This window comes from Trachemys scripta, chromosome 8 (genome assembly GCF_013100865.1).
Source record: "Trachemys scripta elegans isolate TJP31775 chromosome 8, CAS_Tse_1.0, whole genome shotgun sequence".
Taxonomy (NCBI): domain Eukaryota; kingdom Metazoa; phylum Chordata; order Testudines; family Emydidae; genus Trachemys; species Trachemys scripta.
The window spans coordinates 41159238-41173779 of record NC_048305.1 but is presented as its reverse complement, the minus strand read 5'-3'; the positions used below and the strand labels follow the sequence as shown (position 1 = coordinate 41173779).

The 14542-nt window shown below is 48.8% G+C and overlaps 1 protein-coding gene across 1 annotated transcript in view; it reads left to right on the top strand.

The window, feature by feature from the left end:
* OLFML2B (olfactomedin like 2B) overlaps positions 1 to 14542 on the top strand; it is a 57762-nt gene that overhangs the window by 20537 nt on the left and 22683 nt on the right. Inside the window, exon 3 of the mRNA XM_034778975.1 lies at positions 12739 to 12846. Coding sequence (XP_034634866.1) covers positions 12739 to 12846 — 108 coding nt within the window. The remainder of the gene's footprint in view (positions 1 to 12738; positions 12847 to 14542) is intronic.

Genomic DNA, 14542 nt, shown 5'->3' with positions numbered 1-14542 from the left:
TAAATCATCCCAGCCAGGGCTTTGTCAAGCCTTAAAAACCTCTAAGGAAGGAGATTCCACCACCTCTCTAGGTAACCCATTCCAGTGCTTCATCACCCTCCTAGTGAAATTTTTTTTCCTAATATCCAACCTAAACCTCCCCCACTGCAACTTGAGACCATTACTCCTTGTTCTGACATCTGCCACCACTGAGAAGAGCTGAGCTCCATCCTCTTTGGAACCACCTTTCAGGTAGTTGAAAGCAGCTATCAAAATCCCCCCTCATTCTTCTCTTCTGCAGACTAAACAAGCCCAGTTCCCTCAGCCTCTCCTCATAAGTCATGTGCTCCAGCCCCCTAATCATTTTTGTTGCTCTCCGCTGGACTCTTTCTAATTTTTCCACATCCTTCTTGTAGTGTGGGGCCCAAAACTGGACACAGTACTCCAATACCGAATAGAGGGGAATGATCACGTCCCTCGATCTGCTGGCAGTGTCCCTATTTATACAGCCCTGGGAGGGGGAGTGAAACTGCTACTCCTCTCTGGGGAAGAGAATAGCATGGCAGAATCATTTTAGATTCTAAAGGATTGGCAACAGTGTGATTTGTGGGTAAGATCTAACTGGTATGTTGACCTGGGTCTGGGGCTTGGTCCTTTGGGATCGGGAGAACCTTTTTTCTTTTACTGGGGTATTGGTTTTCATAACCATTCATCCCCATAAGGAGCGGCGCTGGTGGTGATACTGAGAAACTGGATTGTCCGAGGGAATTGCTTGTATGACTTCTGGTTAGCCAGTGGGGTAAAACCAAAGTCCTCTCTGGCTGGTTTGGTGTGCCTTAGTAGTGAAGAAACCCCAGCCTTAGGCTGCAACTGCCCTCCTCTAAGCAATTTGTCCCAAATTGATACTCTCAGTAGTGTCCCTCCAGAGGCCGCTTCGTTACAGTGGCATAGTCACATGATCCACAGAACCAGCTCAATTAAGCTTTGGATCAGAACCCCACGCTATCCAAATTTGAATTTTAGGAATGAGAGTTTGTTGGGTTAAAAATCAGTGACCATGAGCCAAAAAGCATCAGCAGAAACAATGATATTTCAGGCCCTGAGAGACAGCCTGCAATTTGAACATAATCAAAAATTGGCAGAAATTCGAATGAGAGAAAAGAAAGCCTTGGCCCAGTTGGAAAAAAAAGTGTATGGGGGCGTATGGAACTGCTGGTTGCTGAGGAGAGGGATCGCCAGATGCAACAAGAAATTGCCAGACTTAAGCTCCAAGTCAAAAAAGCAATGGAAGAACAGCAGAAACTGTATCGTCTTAAAAGTCCAATTTATAACAACGTTGGTATGTCGTATTACTCTGAACAGTTGTCTGTTTAACCAGTTTTGCTATGGCCAAGGAGAGGATGATTGAAACCTGGGCAAGGTGGCAAATAGCTGTTTGTCTGTGAATGAAGTTTCTGAATGTCTGTCTAATGTCTCAGAAGTGAATCTGGAATTAGATCAAGCACAGTGTGACATGTTGGATCACAGAACCCCCCTTGGGAACTGGCAGCTGATGTGCCAAGACTACTTCTGCCCCTGCTTTCCCTGCCAGCTCGGGACCCCAGCACCCTGTCTTGCTGAGCCAGACACGCCCGTCTGCTCCATCACAGACCCAGGGTCTGAATTACTTGCCCCAAAGCTGCAGGTTTACCTGAAAGCAGCTTACAGAAGTGTTCTTGTCTTTAAGACTCAGATGCCCAACTCCCAATAGGGTCTAAACCCAAATAAATCCGTTTTACCCTGTATAAAGCTTATACAGAGTAAACTCATAAATTGTTCGCCCTCTATAACACTGATAGAGAGATATACATGGCTGTTTGCCCCCCCCAGGTATTCATACATACTCGGGGTTAATTAATAAGTAAAAAGTGATTTTATTAAATACAGAAAGTAGGATTTAAGTGGCTCCAAGTAGTAACAGACAGAACAAAGTGAATTACCAAGCAAAATAAAATAAAACATGCAAATCTAAGCCTAATACACTAATACAATTGAGTACAGATAAAATCTCACCCTGAGAGATGTTTCAATAAGTTTCTTTCACAGACTGGACGCCTTCCTAGTCTGGGCACAGTCCTTTCCCCTGGTACAGCCCTTGTTCCAGCTCAGGTGGTAGCTAGGGGATTCCTCATGATGGCTGCCCACCTTGTTCTGTTCCACCCATTTATATATCTTTTGCAGAAGGCAGGAATCCTTTGTCCCTCTCTGGGTTCCCACCCCCTCCTCTTCAATGGAAAAGTACCAGGTTAAAGATGGATTCCAGTTCAGGTGACATGATCACATAGAATCATAGAATATCAGGGTTGGAAGGGACCTCAGTAGGTCATCTAGTCCAACCCCCTCCTCAAAGCAGGACCAATTCCCAACTAAATCATCCCAGCGAGGGCTTTGTCAAGCCTGACCTTAAAAACCTCTAAGGAAGGAGATTCCACCACCTCCCTAGATAACCCATTCCAGTGCTTCACCACCCTTCTAGTGAAAAAGTTTTTCCTAATATCCAACCTAAACCTCCCACACTGCAACTTTAGACCATTACTCCTTGTTCTGTCATCTGCTACCAGTAAGAACAGCTGAGCTCCATACTCTTTGGAACCCCCTTTCAGGTAGTTAAAAGCAGCTATCAAATCCACCCCCCATTCTTCTCTTCTGCAGACTAAATAATCCCAGTTCCCTCAGCTTCTCCTCATAAATCATGTGCTCCAGCCCCCTAATCATTTTTGTTGCCCTCTGCTGGACTCTTTCCAATTTTTCCACATCCTTTTTGTAGTATGGGGCCCAAAACTGGACACAATACTCCAGATGAGGCCTCACCAATGTCGAATAGAGGGGAATGATCACGTCCCTCGATCTGCTGGCAATGCCCCTACTTATACAGCCCCAAATGCCGTTAGCCTTCTTGGCAACAAGGGCACACGGTTGACTCATATCCAGCTTCTCGTACCCTGTAACCCCTAGGTCCTTTTCTGCAGAACTCCTGCCTAACCATTCGGTCTCTAGTCTGTAGCAGTGCATAGGATTCTTCCATCCTAAGTGCAAGACTCTGCACTTGTCCTTGTTGAACCTCATGAGGTTTCTTTTGGCCCAATCTTCTAATTTGTCTAGGTTCCTCTGTATCCTATTCCTACCCTCCAGCATATCTACCACTCCTCCCAGTTGAGTGTCATCTGCAAACTTGCTGAGAGTGCAGTCCACGCCATCCTCCAGATCATTAATGAAGATATTGAACAAAACCAGCCCCAGGACCGACCCTTGGGGCACTCTGCTTGATACCGGCTGCCAACTAGACATGGAACCATTGATCACTACCCGTTGAACCCAATGATCTAGCCAGCTTTCTATCCACCTTATAGTCCATTCATCCAGGCCATACTTCTTTAACTTGCTGGCAAGAATACTGTGGGAGACTGTATCAAAAGCTTTGCTAAAGTCAAGGAATAACACATCCACTGCTTTCCCCTCATCCACAGACCCAGTTATCTCCTCATAGAAGGCAATTAGGTTAGTCAGGCATGACTTGCCCTTGGTGAATCCATGCTGACTGTTCCTGATCACTTCCCCTCCTCTACATGCTTCAGAATTGATTCCTTGATGATCTGCTCCATGATTTTTCCAGGGACTGAGGTGAGGCTAACTGGCCTGTAGTTCCCCAGATCCTCCTCCTTCCCTTTTTTAAAGATGGGCACTACATTAGCCTTTTTCCAGTCATCCGGGACCTCCCCCGATCACCATGAGTTTTCAAAGATAATGGCCAATGGCTCTGCAATCACATCCGCCAACTCCTTTAGCACCCTCAGATGCAGCACATCTGGCCCCATGGACTTGTGCTCGTCCAGTTTTTCTAAATAGTCCCGAACCACTTCTTTCTCCACAGAGGGCTGGTCACCTCCTCCCCATGCCGTGCTGCCCAGTGCAGCAGTTTTGGAGCTGACCTTGTTTGTGAAGACAGAGGCAAAAAAAGCTTGAGTACATTAGCTTTTTCCACATCCTCTGTCACTAGGTTGCCTCCCTCATTCAGTAAGGGGCCCATACTTTCCTTGACTTTCTTCTTCTTGCTGACATACCTGAAGAAACCCTTCTTGCTACTCTTGACATCTCTTGCTAGCTGCAACTGCAAGTGTGGTTTGGCCTTCCCGATTTCACTCCTGCATGCCTGAGCAATATTTTTATACTCCTCCCTGGTCATTTGTCCAATCTTCCACTTCTTGTAAGTTTCTTTTTTGCGTTTAAGATCAGCAAGGATTTCCACTGTTAAGCCAAGCTGGTCGCCTGCCATACTTACTATTCTTTCTACACATTGGGATGTTTTTTTCCGTCACCCTCAATAAGGATTCTTTTAAAATACAGCCAGCTCTCTTGGACTCCTTTCCCCCTCATGTTATTCTCCCAGGGTATCCTGCCCATCAGTTCCCTGAGGGAGTCAAAGTCTGCTTTTCTGAAGTCCAGGGTCCATATTCTGCTGCTTTCCTTTCTTCCTTGTGTCAGGATCCTGAACTCAACCATCTCATGGTCACTGCCTTCCAGGTTCCCATCCACTTTTGCTTCCCCTACTAATTCTTCCCAGTTTGTGAGCAGCAGGTCTAGAAGAGTTACTGTTACTGTAAGAAGAACAGGAGTACTTGTGGCACCTTAGAGACTAACAAATTTATTAGAGCATAAGCTTTCGTGGACTACAGCCCACTTCTTCGGATGCATGTAGAGTGAAACATATATTGAGGGGATACATACAGAGAGCATGAACAGGTGGGAGTTGTCTTACCAACTCTGAGAGGCCAATTAAGTAAGAGAAAAAAACTTTTGAAGTGATAATCAAGCTAGCCCAGTACACACAGTTTGATAAGAAGTGTGAGAATACTTACAAGGGGAGATAGATTCAATGTTTGTAATGGCTCAACCAATCCCAGTCCTTATTCAATCCTGAGTTGATTGTATCTAGTTTGCATATCAATTCCAGCTCAGCAGTCTCTCGTTGGAGTCTGTTTTTGAAGTTTTTCTGTTGTAAAATAGCCACCTGCAGGTCTGTCATAGAATGACCAGACAGGTTAAAGTGTTCTCCCACTGGTTTTTGAGTATTATGATTCCTGATGTCAGATTTGTGTCCATTAATTCTTTTGCGTAGAGACTGTCCAGTTTGGCCAATGTACATGGCAGAGGGGCATTGCTGGCACATGATGGCATATATCAAATTGGTAGATGTGCAGGTGAACGAGCCCCTGATGGTATGGCTGATGTGATTAGGTCCTATGATGATGTCACTTGAATAGATATGTGGACAGAGTTGGCATCGGGCTTTGTTACAAGGATAGGTTCCTGGGTCAGTGTTACAGGTACTGTTGCTTTGCGTGTCGCTAGTGTGTTGGTGAGAAAGGATGTACCAACTCTTTCTGATCAGATTGATATCCTAGTCAGGGCACAAGGAGAGCATAAAGGTTATTTGATTGTGTTACCTACTGACGGTGTGAAAACTTTCAGCCAGGAGGAAATAATTCCTAAACTTGTATGTGTTGGGCCTGACAACTTGCGTGTTGCCAGTGACTGTGAGGAAAGTTGCAGAGGGAAAAAGAGTACCTCTAACCTTTTGTCGAATGAGTCTGAGCTTGCCGGAAAGGAGATTGTGTAAAAATTGTACTGAAGGGCCAGAAATGATTCTGAATGTGAGACCCAGAAAAAGTCTGTGGTTGCTCAGGAAAGCAGGTGAAGAGGGTAATAGCAGAATTTCTGTGAGAGGTGAATTGTTGCTCAAAGAAGTTCCTAAGGAAAAAAATCCTTATGGCAGTTTTTGCAAGCAGTTTGCTGTAACGGAAGGGTGTGAAAGTGATTTAATCAAGAAAGCTTCAGTTCTTCTTTGAGTGCTTGCTCATATCAATTCCAGTTAGGTGTGTGCGCACGCTGCGTGCACTGATGTCGGAAACTTTTTCCCTAGCAGCTACCCGTCGGGCTGGCTGCGGAGGCCCCTAGAGTGGTGCCGATATGGTGCTCCATATATGACTCTGCCGGCCTGACCCCCCCTTCATACCCTTCTTACCGCCTGTGACAGTTGTTGGAATAGTGGTCTCTTGTGATCAAGTGCTCCACTACTCCCTAGCTATCTCTTATCTCTGTATATGGTTACCTTTGTTAGTTAATTGTTAGTAGTTATCTCTAGTGTTAAGTGTAGTAGAGCAGTTGGGGGCGGGGGGCTCTTCCCCTTCAACGAGTGCCCCGCGGGGCTCCGGGGCGTGCCGTCCCAGGGCTTCAAACCCTGCAGCTCCTGCGGCAAGCCTATGCCCACGGGCAATCCCCACGACTCCTGTCTTCGGTGTCTGGGAGAGGTCCACCAGGTTGACAAGTGTAAAATTTGCAAGGCATTTAAACCTCGCACAAGAAAGGAGGGGGATGTCTGCCTCAAGCAACTCCTTATGGCGTCTGCCCTCTGTCCCTCTCAAGATGCGGGCCCAAGTGCCTCAGTGCAGAGCGCCCTCCCAGTGGTGCCGTCTACAGCACCGCAAGAGGACTTGGCATGCCCTCCTAGGGGCCGATGATCTCCCGGAGCCCAGAAGCGTTCCCCCTGGCACCGCTCCCACTCCGGTAAAAAGCAGGCCATGGGAGGACCTCCTCAGAGGCCTGAAGCGGACACCGCGGCCCCGACAGGGCAGGGCGCAGACCAGGCCCCTAAGACTGGCAAATCCTCCACTAGGTCTCAGCCTACACGGAGTAGTCCTGCACCACGGGGCCCCCTGCAAGCGGAGGAGGTCACGCTGCCTTCCACTCCGGGTACCTTCGAGGCCGCTAGAGGGCTCATTGAAATGACTGTGCCTGTGTCTCCGATCTCGAGGCCTCCCCTGGCTTGAGCTCTGCTACTATCGAGGGGCAAACCAGCAATGTTTGGACCATCTGCCCCCAGACCAGCATCATCGCGCTACTCCGAGTCCCGGCACCGTTCCGAGTCCCGGCACCATGCGTACCCTACATGCCGGTCTGACTCATGGCGCCGGTCCGACTCGTGGTACTGGTCTCGCAGCCCCGACCCTCAGAGCGGTTCCCGCTTAAGGTGGTCATTGGCTGACAGGTTGTGGTCCTGCTTGAGGTCCAGATGGCGCTCTGAGATCTCGCGGCTCTGCTTGGACTTACATCACTCTGCGCACTGCTCCCCATCGCAGCAACGAGACTCGTCAAGTCTCCAGACCCAGCACAAACTCTGGAACCAGCCCCACCTGTCATGGAGGCTATCCCTGGTACTCAGGCAGACCCGGACCCAACAGACCAGGGGGCTATTTTGGACCTGGCTCTCCCAGTAGCATCTTCCTCGTTTTCCCCTGACGAGGCTGTGGTGGGCACGTCCACATCTGGCCCACCTTCTATGGACTTCAGGGCTCTACAGGAGCTTCTCCAGCGAGTGGCCCTGAACATGAACCTCCAAGTGGAGGAGGTTGTGGAAGAAGGGCCCTCCAGGCTGGCTTTGCTGATGAACAAAATGATTCAATCCAATGCCAAAACAATTTGGCAAACTCCAGCCTCCATTCCCTCCACAGCCAAGGGAGTTGAAAGAAAGTACTTTGTCCCCACCAAGGGGTATGAATACCTCTTTACCCATCCTTCCCCATGTTCCCTCGTGGTGGATGCGGTAAATGAAAAAGAGAGGCAGGTCAACAGGGGCCCGCCCCTAGATCAAAGGATGTGAAACGACTGGATATCTTTGGGAGGCAGGTTTATTCTACTGGTGATCAACTCACAATCCTCAGCAAATACCACTACAACTCGTGGTCTGTGATCCTAAAGTTCCAGGAGCTCCTCCCATCTGAGTCACGGATGGAGCTGGGGGCCATTGCTGAGGAGGGCAGACTAGTGGCCCACGCATCTCTCCAAGGCTCCCTCGATGCCGCAGATGCGGCAGCATGTACTCTGGCGTCTGGCATCGCCATGCGATGAAATGCCTGGCTCCAGTCATCAGGTCTTCCACCTGAAGTACAACAGACGATCCAGGATCTTCCATTCGATGGTGAAGGCTTATTTGCCAAACAGACTGATTCGAGACTGCATACCTTGAAAGATTTGTGAAACACCATTAAATCTTTAGGCATGCATATCTTGGCAACTCAAAGAAGGCCGTTCAAGCTTCAGCCCACCCAACAGCACTCCTTCCCTGCCAGACCCAGGCAGGACGTCTCCCGCAGAAGGAACAGATACTCTCGGCGTAGGCCATCACGCCCGCCTCCTGGGCAGGGCCAGGGGCAGTCCAAGCCCCCCCACCGGGCTCTAAGTGCCCATTTTGAAGATGCGCACAAGGACGGATTACCAGTCCACAACCCAGTCAGCTCTCCTCCCTTTCTGAACCGTTTATCGTGCTTCTACCACGCATGGTCCCTTATTACATCAGACCAATGTGTCCTCCGCATGGTAGAGGTGGGATATTCTATCCACTTCTGTTCCACTCCACCCTGCCACCCCCCTTGCCCGTCCCTCTTCAGGGACCCCTCTCACGAGCAACTTCTTATTCAAGAGGTGCAGTCACTCCTCGCTTTAGTAGTGGTGGAGGAGGTGCCTCGGGAGCTCAGGGGCAAGGGTTTCTACTCACATTACTTCCTTGTCCCCAAGCCAAAAGGAGGCCTAAGGCCCATTCTGGACCTCAGGGAGCTCAACAGACATATTGTCAACTTGAAGTTCCGCATGGTCTCCTTGGCCATGATCATTCCCTCACTGGATCCGGGAGACTGGTATGCCGCCCTCGATATGAAAGACGCTTACTTTCACATTTCAATCACCCCATCCCACAGACGTTTTCTCCGCTTCATGGTGAACAAGATGCACTATCAGTTCACAGCCCTCCCGCTCAGCCTGTGCACAGCCCCCCGCGTCTTCACCAAATGGGCATAGCAGTTGTGGCATCTTCACCGACATCACATACACATCTACCCGTACCTAGACGACTGGCTCATATGGGGTCGATCTCGCCAGCAAGTTCAGTCTCAGGTGCAGATGGTCACAGATACGTTCGACTACTTGGGCATCATTTTGAATGTCAGCAAGTCTGTTCTCACCCCAACCCGAACAATAGAGTTTATCGGGGCAGTCCTGGATGCAAACCAAGTGAGAGCATTTCTCCCAGAGGCCTGACGTCTGGCTCTTGCGAACATAATCACCAACCTTTGCAGGTTTCCCACTACTACAGCAAGGCAGTGTCTCAAGCTGCTGGGTCACATGGCATCCTACACTTCTGTGGTGCAGCATGCCAGACTGAGGCTCAGGCCCCCACAGACGTGGTTGGCATCCGTGTATTGCCCGGGCTGCAACAACCTGGACATGGTGCTCATAGTCCCAAGCCATACTCTCAATTCCCTGCGCTGGTGGCTGGACCCCCACATGGTGGGAGCTGGGGTTCCATTCCTCCCTCCTCAGCCCACTCTGACCCTGGTAACGGATGCATCGGCGCTGGGATGGGGGGCACACCTCGGGAGCCTGACAACGCGGGGTTTATGGCAGGTAAAAGAACTAACCCTGCATATCAATATCAAGGAACTCAGGACTATCCACCTCGCATGCCAAGCGTTCCTGTCCTGCCTACAGGGCCATTGTGTAGCAGTATTGACAGACAACACCATGGCCATGTTTTATCTGAAGAAACAAAGCAGAGCCTGGTCGTCTCCCCTTTGCCAGGAAGCCCTTCTACTGTGGGAATTCTGTTTAACCCACTCCATCCTTCTTCAAGCTTCATACCTGCCGGGTGTTCAGAACGAACTGGCAGACAGCTTGAGCAGACGTTTTCTTATGCACGAATGGTCGATTCGTCCAGACATTATCCGCTCCGTTTTCCGCAGCCTGGGGTTTCCCCGAATCAATCTGTTTGCTTCGTGGACCAACAGGAAATGCCCAGCCTTCTGCTCCTTCCGGGGTCACAGTCCGGGCTTGATTGCGGATGCCTTCTTGATCCCGTGGTCCAGCCAATTGCTTTATGCCTTCCTGCCATTTCCTCTAGTCCACAAGGTACTCCTCAAGGTCTGCAGGGACAAGGCGGACGTCATACTGGTGGCCCCAGCTTGGCCTCACCAGGTACCCGACTCTTTTGGATCTGTCCATCCGGGCCCCGCTGCGTCTACCTCTCACCCCTGACCTCATCTCACAGAACCACGGTCGTCTCCTACACCCAGATCTTCAGTCACTCCACCTCATGGTTTGGAGGATCCGTGGTTGAACCAGGCTGAGTGTGCCTTTTCAGACTTGATAAGACAGGTGCTCCCGGAAAGCCGTAAACCTTCTACCAGAATTACGTACGAAGCAAAATGGAAAAGGTTTTCCATCTGGTGTGCTCAACGGCAGGTGCTCCTGCTCCAAGCTTCAATCCCGTGCATCCTGGACTACCTGGTGCACTTGAAGGACCAACACCTAGCTTTCGACTTGCTTAAGGTTCACCTCGCGGCTATCTCAGCATTTCACCCGGGTGTGGCCGGGCGTTCCGTGTTCGCACGCCCCATCGTGGGACACTTCCCGAAAGGCCTGGAAAAAGTTCATCCCCCGATAAAACCGCCTGTGTCGGCCTGGGACCTTAATTTGGTCCTTTTCCGTCTTATGGGTCCCCCTTTCAAGCCGCTGGCTTCCTGCTCACATCTCTACCTCTCCATCTCTTCCTAGTGACCATTACCTCAGCACAACGGGTTTCCGAGCTACGGGTTCTCACGTGTGACTGCCATATACCATTTTCCATAAGGATAAAGTTCATTTGAGGCCTCATCCAGCTTTCCTACCAAAAGTTGTATCCTGTTTCCATGTCAGCCAGGACATTTTCCTGCTGGTTTTCTATCCAAAACCACATGCTGATCTTCGAGAACAGCAGCTGCATTCACTGGATGTCAGAAGAGCGCTCACCTTCTACATAGACTGGACAAAGCCATTCCACAAGACAACCCAGTTGTTTGTCGCCTTCGCGGAACGAATGACAGGTGCACCGGTTTCCTCCCAGCGAATATCTTTACGGATCACTGCGTGTATCCGCACTTATTATAACCTAGCAAATGTCGCCTGCTGTTATGGCTCATTCCACGAGGGCTCAGGCCTCGTCAGCAGCCTTCCTGGCACACGTACCCCTCCAGGAAATCTGCAGGGCTGCCACATGGGCCTTGGTGCACACCTTCACATCGCACTACACCATCGTCCACTAATCTCGTGATGATGCGGCCTTCAGCAGGGCGATTCTTCAGTCTGCAATACCTTGACTCCAATCCCACCTCCAAGGTAAGGCTTGGGAGTCACCTAACTGGAATTGATATGAGCAAGCACTTGAAGAAGAAAAAATGGGGGTCCTTTTCTGTAACTGTTGTTCTTCGAGATGTGCTGCTCATGTCTATTCCATTCCCTCCCACCTTCCCCTTGCCGGAGTAGCCAGCAAGAAGGAACTGAAGGGGGGTCGGGCCGGCAGGATCATATACAGAGCATCATATTGGCGCCACTCCAGGGGGCTCCATAGCCAGCCCGACGGGTATCTGCTAGGGAAAATGTTTCCAACATCCATGTACACGGCACATGCGCATACCTAACTGGAGCAACACATCTCGAAGAACAACAGTTACAGAAAGGTGAGTAACCATTTTTTCCTAACAGCCAGAAATTTTCTGTTGTGAATGGATCCACTGACTCCTTTTGAAAGATCCAGGGTGGATAGCTTTAAGAAGGTCTCAGATGGAATAAAAGTTGAACAGCCCCATAACCAAGTGGCTGTGTTTGGCCAGCTTGTTGGGGAGACAAGGTTGTTGAGAGTGGAATGTCTCCATGCTGATTCTTTGAGTAAGCAATCTGTGCTTCAGGGTCTGAGGACAGATTTGATTACTGGTGTTTCATAGCAGAACAGTTTTATGGCTGAATGCTTAAGGATGCAGGGGAGAGCAAGCAAACTCTCACCCTCAGCTCTGTGTTTGACTGGTATCAACCACACAAATCCAAAGAGTCAATCTAAAAGGGTGTCATAAGGAGGAGGGAGAAAACTTGTTCATCTTAGCCTCTAAGGATAGAACAAGAAGTAATGGGCTTAAACTGCAGCAAGGAATGTTTAGATTGGACATTAGGAAAAAGTTCCTAACTGTCAGGGTGGTTAAACACTGGAATAAATTGCCTAGGGAGGTTGTGGAATCTCCATCTCTGGAGATATTTAAGAGTAGGTTAGATAAATGTCTATCAGGGATGGTCTAGACAGTATTTGGTCCTGCCATGAGAGCAGGGGACTGGACTTGATGACTTCTCGAGGTCCCTTCCAGTCCTTGAATCTATGAAAAATCGCAGCCAATGTTGTTTTATTGTTTATATCCCATTATTGTAGCTGTCGTTTCCCCACATATCTATTTAAAGACTTGCTGCACTAGAACTGAACAATGGCCCAACTTGTCCTGTGTTCTTCCTTGAGCAGTGGCCAACGTGGATGCTAGAAGAGGATGTAACCATCCATACTATAAAGCGCCTAACTGTGTAATACCTTCCTGTTTGTGGACATTTTTTCCTAGCTGGTGAGCAGTATAAATCCTTACAGTACATGCTAATTTTAACACTAGCTAGTGTAAATGCAGGTGCTATTTGTATCCATATAAATTCCTAAAATGCTCTACTTAGCTCTGCATGTTGTCTCTTGATTCCAAAATTCTCCAGGCTGCAGATATAAATAGAAAATCTTGTCTTAAAGCCAAGCTGATATTGTATAGCAGAGAAAAGTGGGGGACGATGCAAGTCCCATCTTGTTAACATTATGTCACTTTTGTTTTACAGCTATCCTCCATCATAGAGATGCTAGAAAGTGCTTTCTATGGCTTAGACCTTCTAAAGTTACACTCAGTCACAACAAAATTGGTGGGCCGAGTGGAGAAACTTGAGGAGGTAAGATGAGATCCATTTCTTTTTCTTTGGGTTGTTTTGTTAGAGCTGACGTCATGCAAAATTAAATGGCACCTAATCGTTTGGCATCTGGAGCCAAATCATGGTGTTCCATTCCTTGTGGGAGAACTGGTAATTAGCCACCATTTCATTTAACTATGTGGCCACTGTCATCATGACCTATGACTGGACATTTGGAGAAAAGAGATCAAGGGATAACATTTCAGAAGTGATTTAGATATTCAAAGATCTTTAGGCACTTAAAAATGCAGATAGGTGCCTAGGCATTTTTGGAAATCCTACTTGATGCCTAGCTGTATCTTTAGATGCCAAAAGGCCTTTGAACATGTGGCCTGTAGTTGCCCAAGTTCCATTTTCTTTCATTGAGGCTTAGATTCCTAAGTGCCTGAGACACTTTTGAAAATGGGACTTAGGTTCCTGTAACAGGGTTCACGACCTGCCCCTCTTCCTGGGGCCCACTTGCTGTCCCCAGTAAGGCTCAGAGGGGCTTCAGGGTTGTGCAACACCCTTGTCTTTATTCACTTAAGGTTGTCCCACCACCCCTGTTCATCTATATACAAGCTTTACAGGATTAGTCACCTCCTTTACAGGCAGAGTCAGCCTTCAGCTTGGAGGCTTCCAGTTCCCTCCCTGACTGACTTCTTCCTGGCTGCCCCCTGCTTTCTGGCTCCCTCCCAGTCTTTATCGCCCCTGGCTTGTCAGGCCAGCAGGTGTTGTCAATCCTTAGGCTGGCATCAGGCCTTTTCCATCAGCCCCAATCTGTTTCCCTTGATTGGAGCTGACTGGGCAGGGGCTGATTAGGTGCTTTTGCACCACCACCCTGCTACAGTTCCTAAATCATGTAGGTGCTTTTGAAAATTTTACCTGGCCAGTGTTGCCAATTCTCACAAGTCTTGAGATATTTCATACTCTTCTTAAAACCCCAGTTCCTGGAGTCGTGTGATTTTTGTGAGACTCTCAGCTTTCATTTCAAAGAAGAGTAAGATCCCATGGTTATGAAGAAAAGCTTGGAAATGTGACCTAAGTGGGTAACCTACAATTTTAAAGATTAAACAATAAGAACGTAAAATGTTTTACTTTTGAAGAGCTTCATGATTTCTTGGGGCCTGACTCATGGTTTTAGAATACTGGGGATTGGCCATGCTGAGCCTGTTTGTAGTAATCCATAAGTGTGTCGGAAGATCACATTTTAGCCACACACAAACATATATGACATCTTGCAACTCAGTCAAGGCAGGTCAATGAGAAGGGTCTCTCAGAAGAGGATGTGGGGTGGGAGGGCAATGCTGTATTTTTGAACCCTGTGACTCATGTCCTGTACATAGTGTTTAATGTTTAGATCATTAACCTTTTTGTTACTGGACTAAACTGGAGCCAGTGTGAGCTGCTTCTAAGGTTGCCAAGCATCCGGTTTTCAACCAGAACTCCTGGTCGAAAAGGGACCCTGGTGACTCCGGTTGACACCACTGACCAGGCTGTTAAAAGTCCGGATGGCAGCACAGCAGTGGCTTGGGGCTAAGGCAGGCTCCCTGCCTGCCCTAGCTCTGCGCGGCTCCTGGAAGTGGCTGCCAATTCCCTGCAGCTCCTAGATGCATGGGCGGCCAGGGAGGCTCCACACGCTACTACCGCCCTGAGTGCTGGCTCCGCAGCTCCCATTGGTTGGGAACCGTGGTCCGCG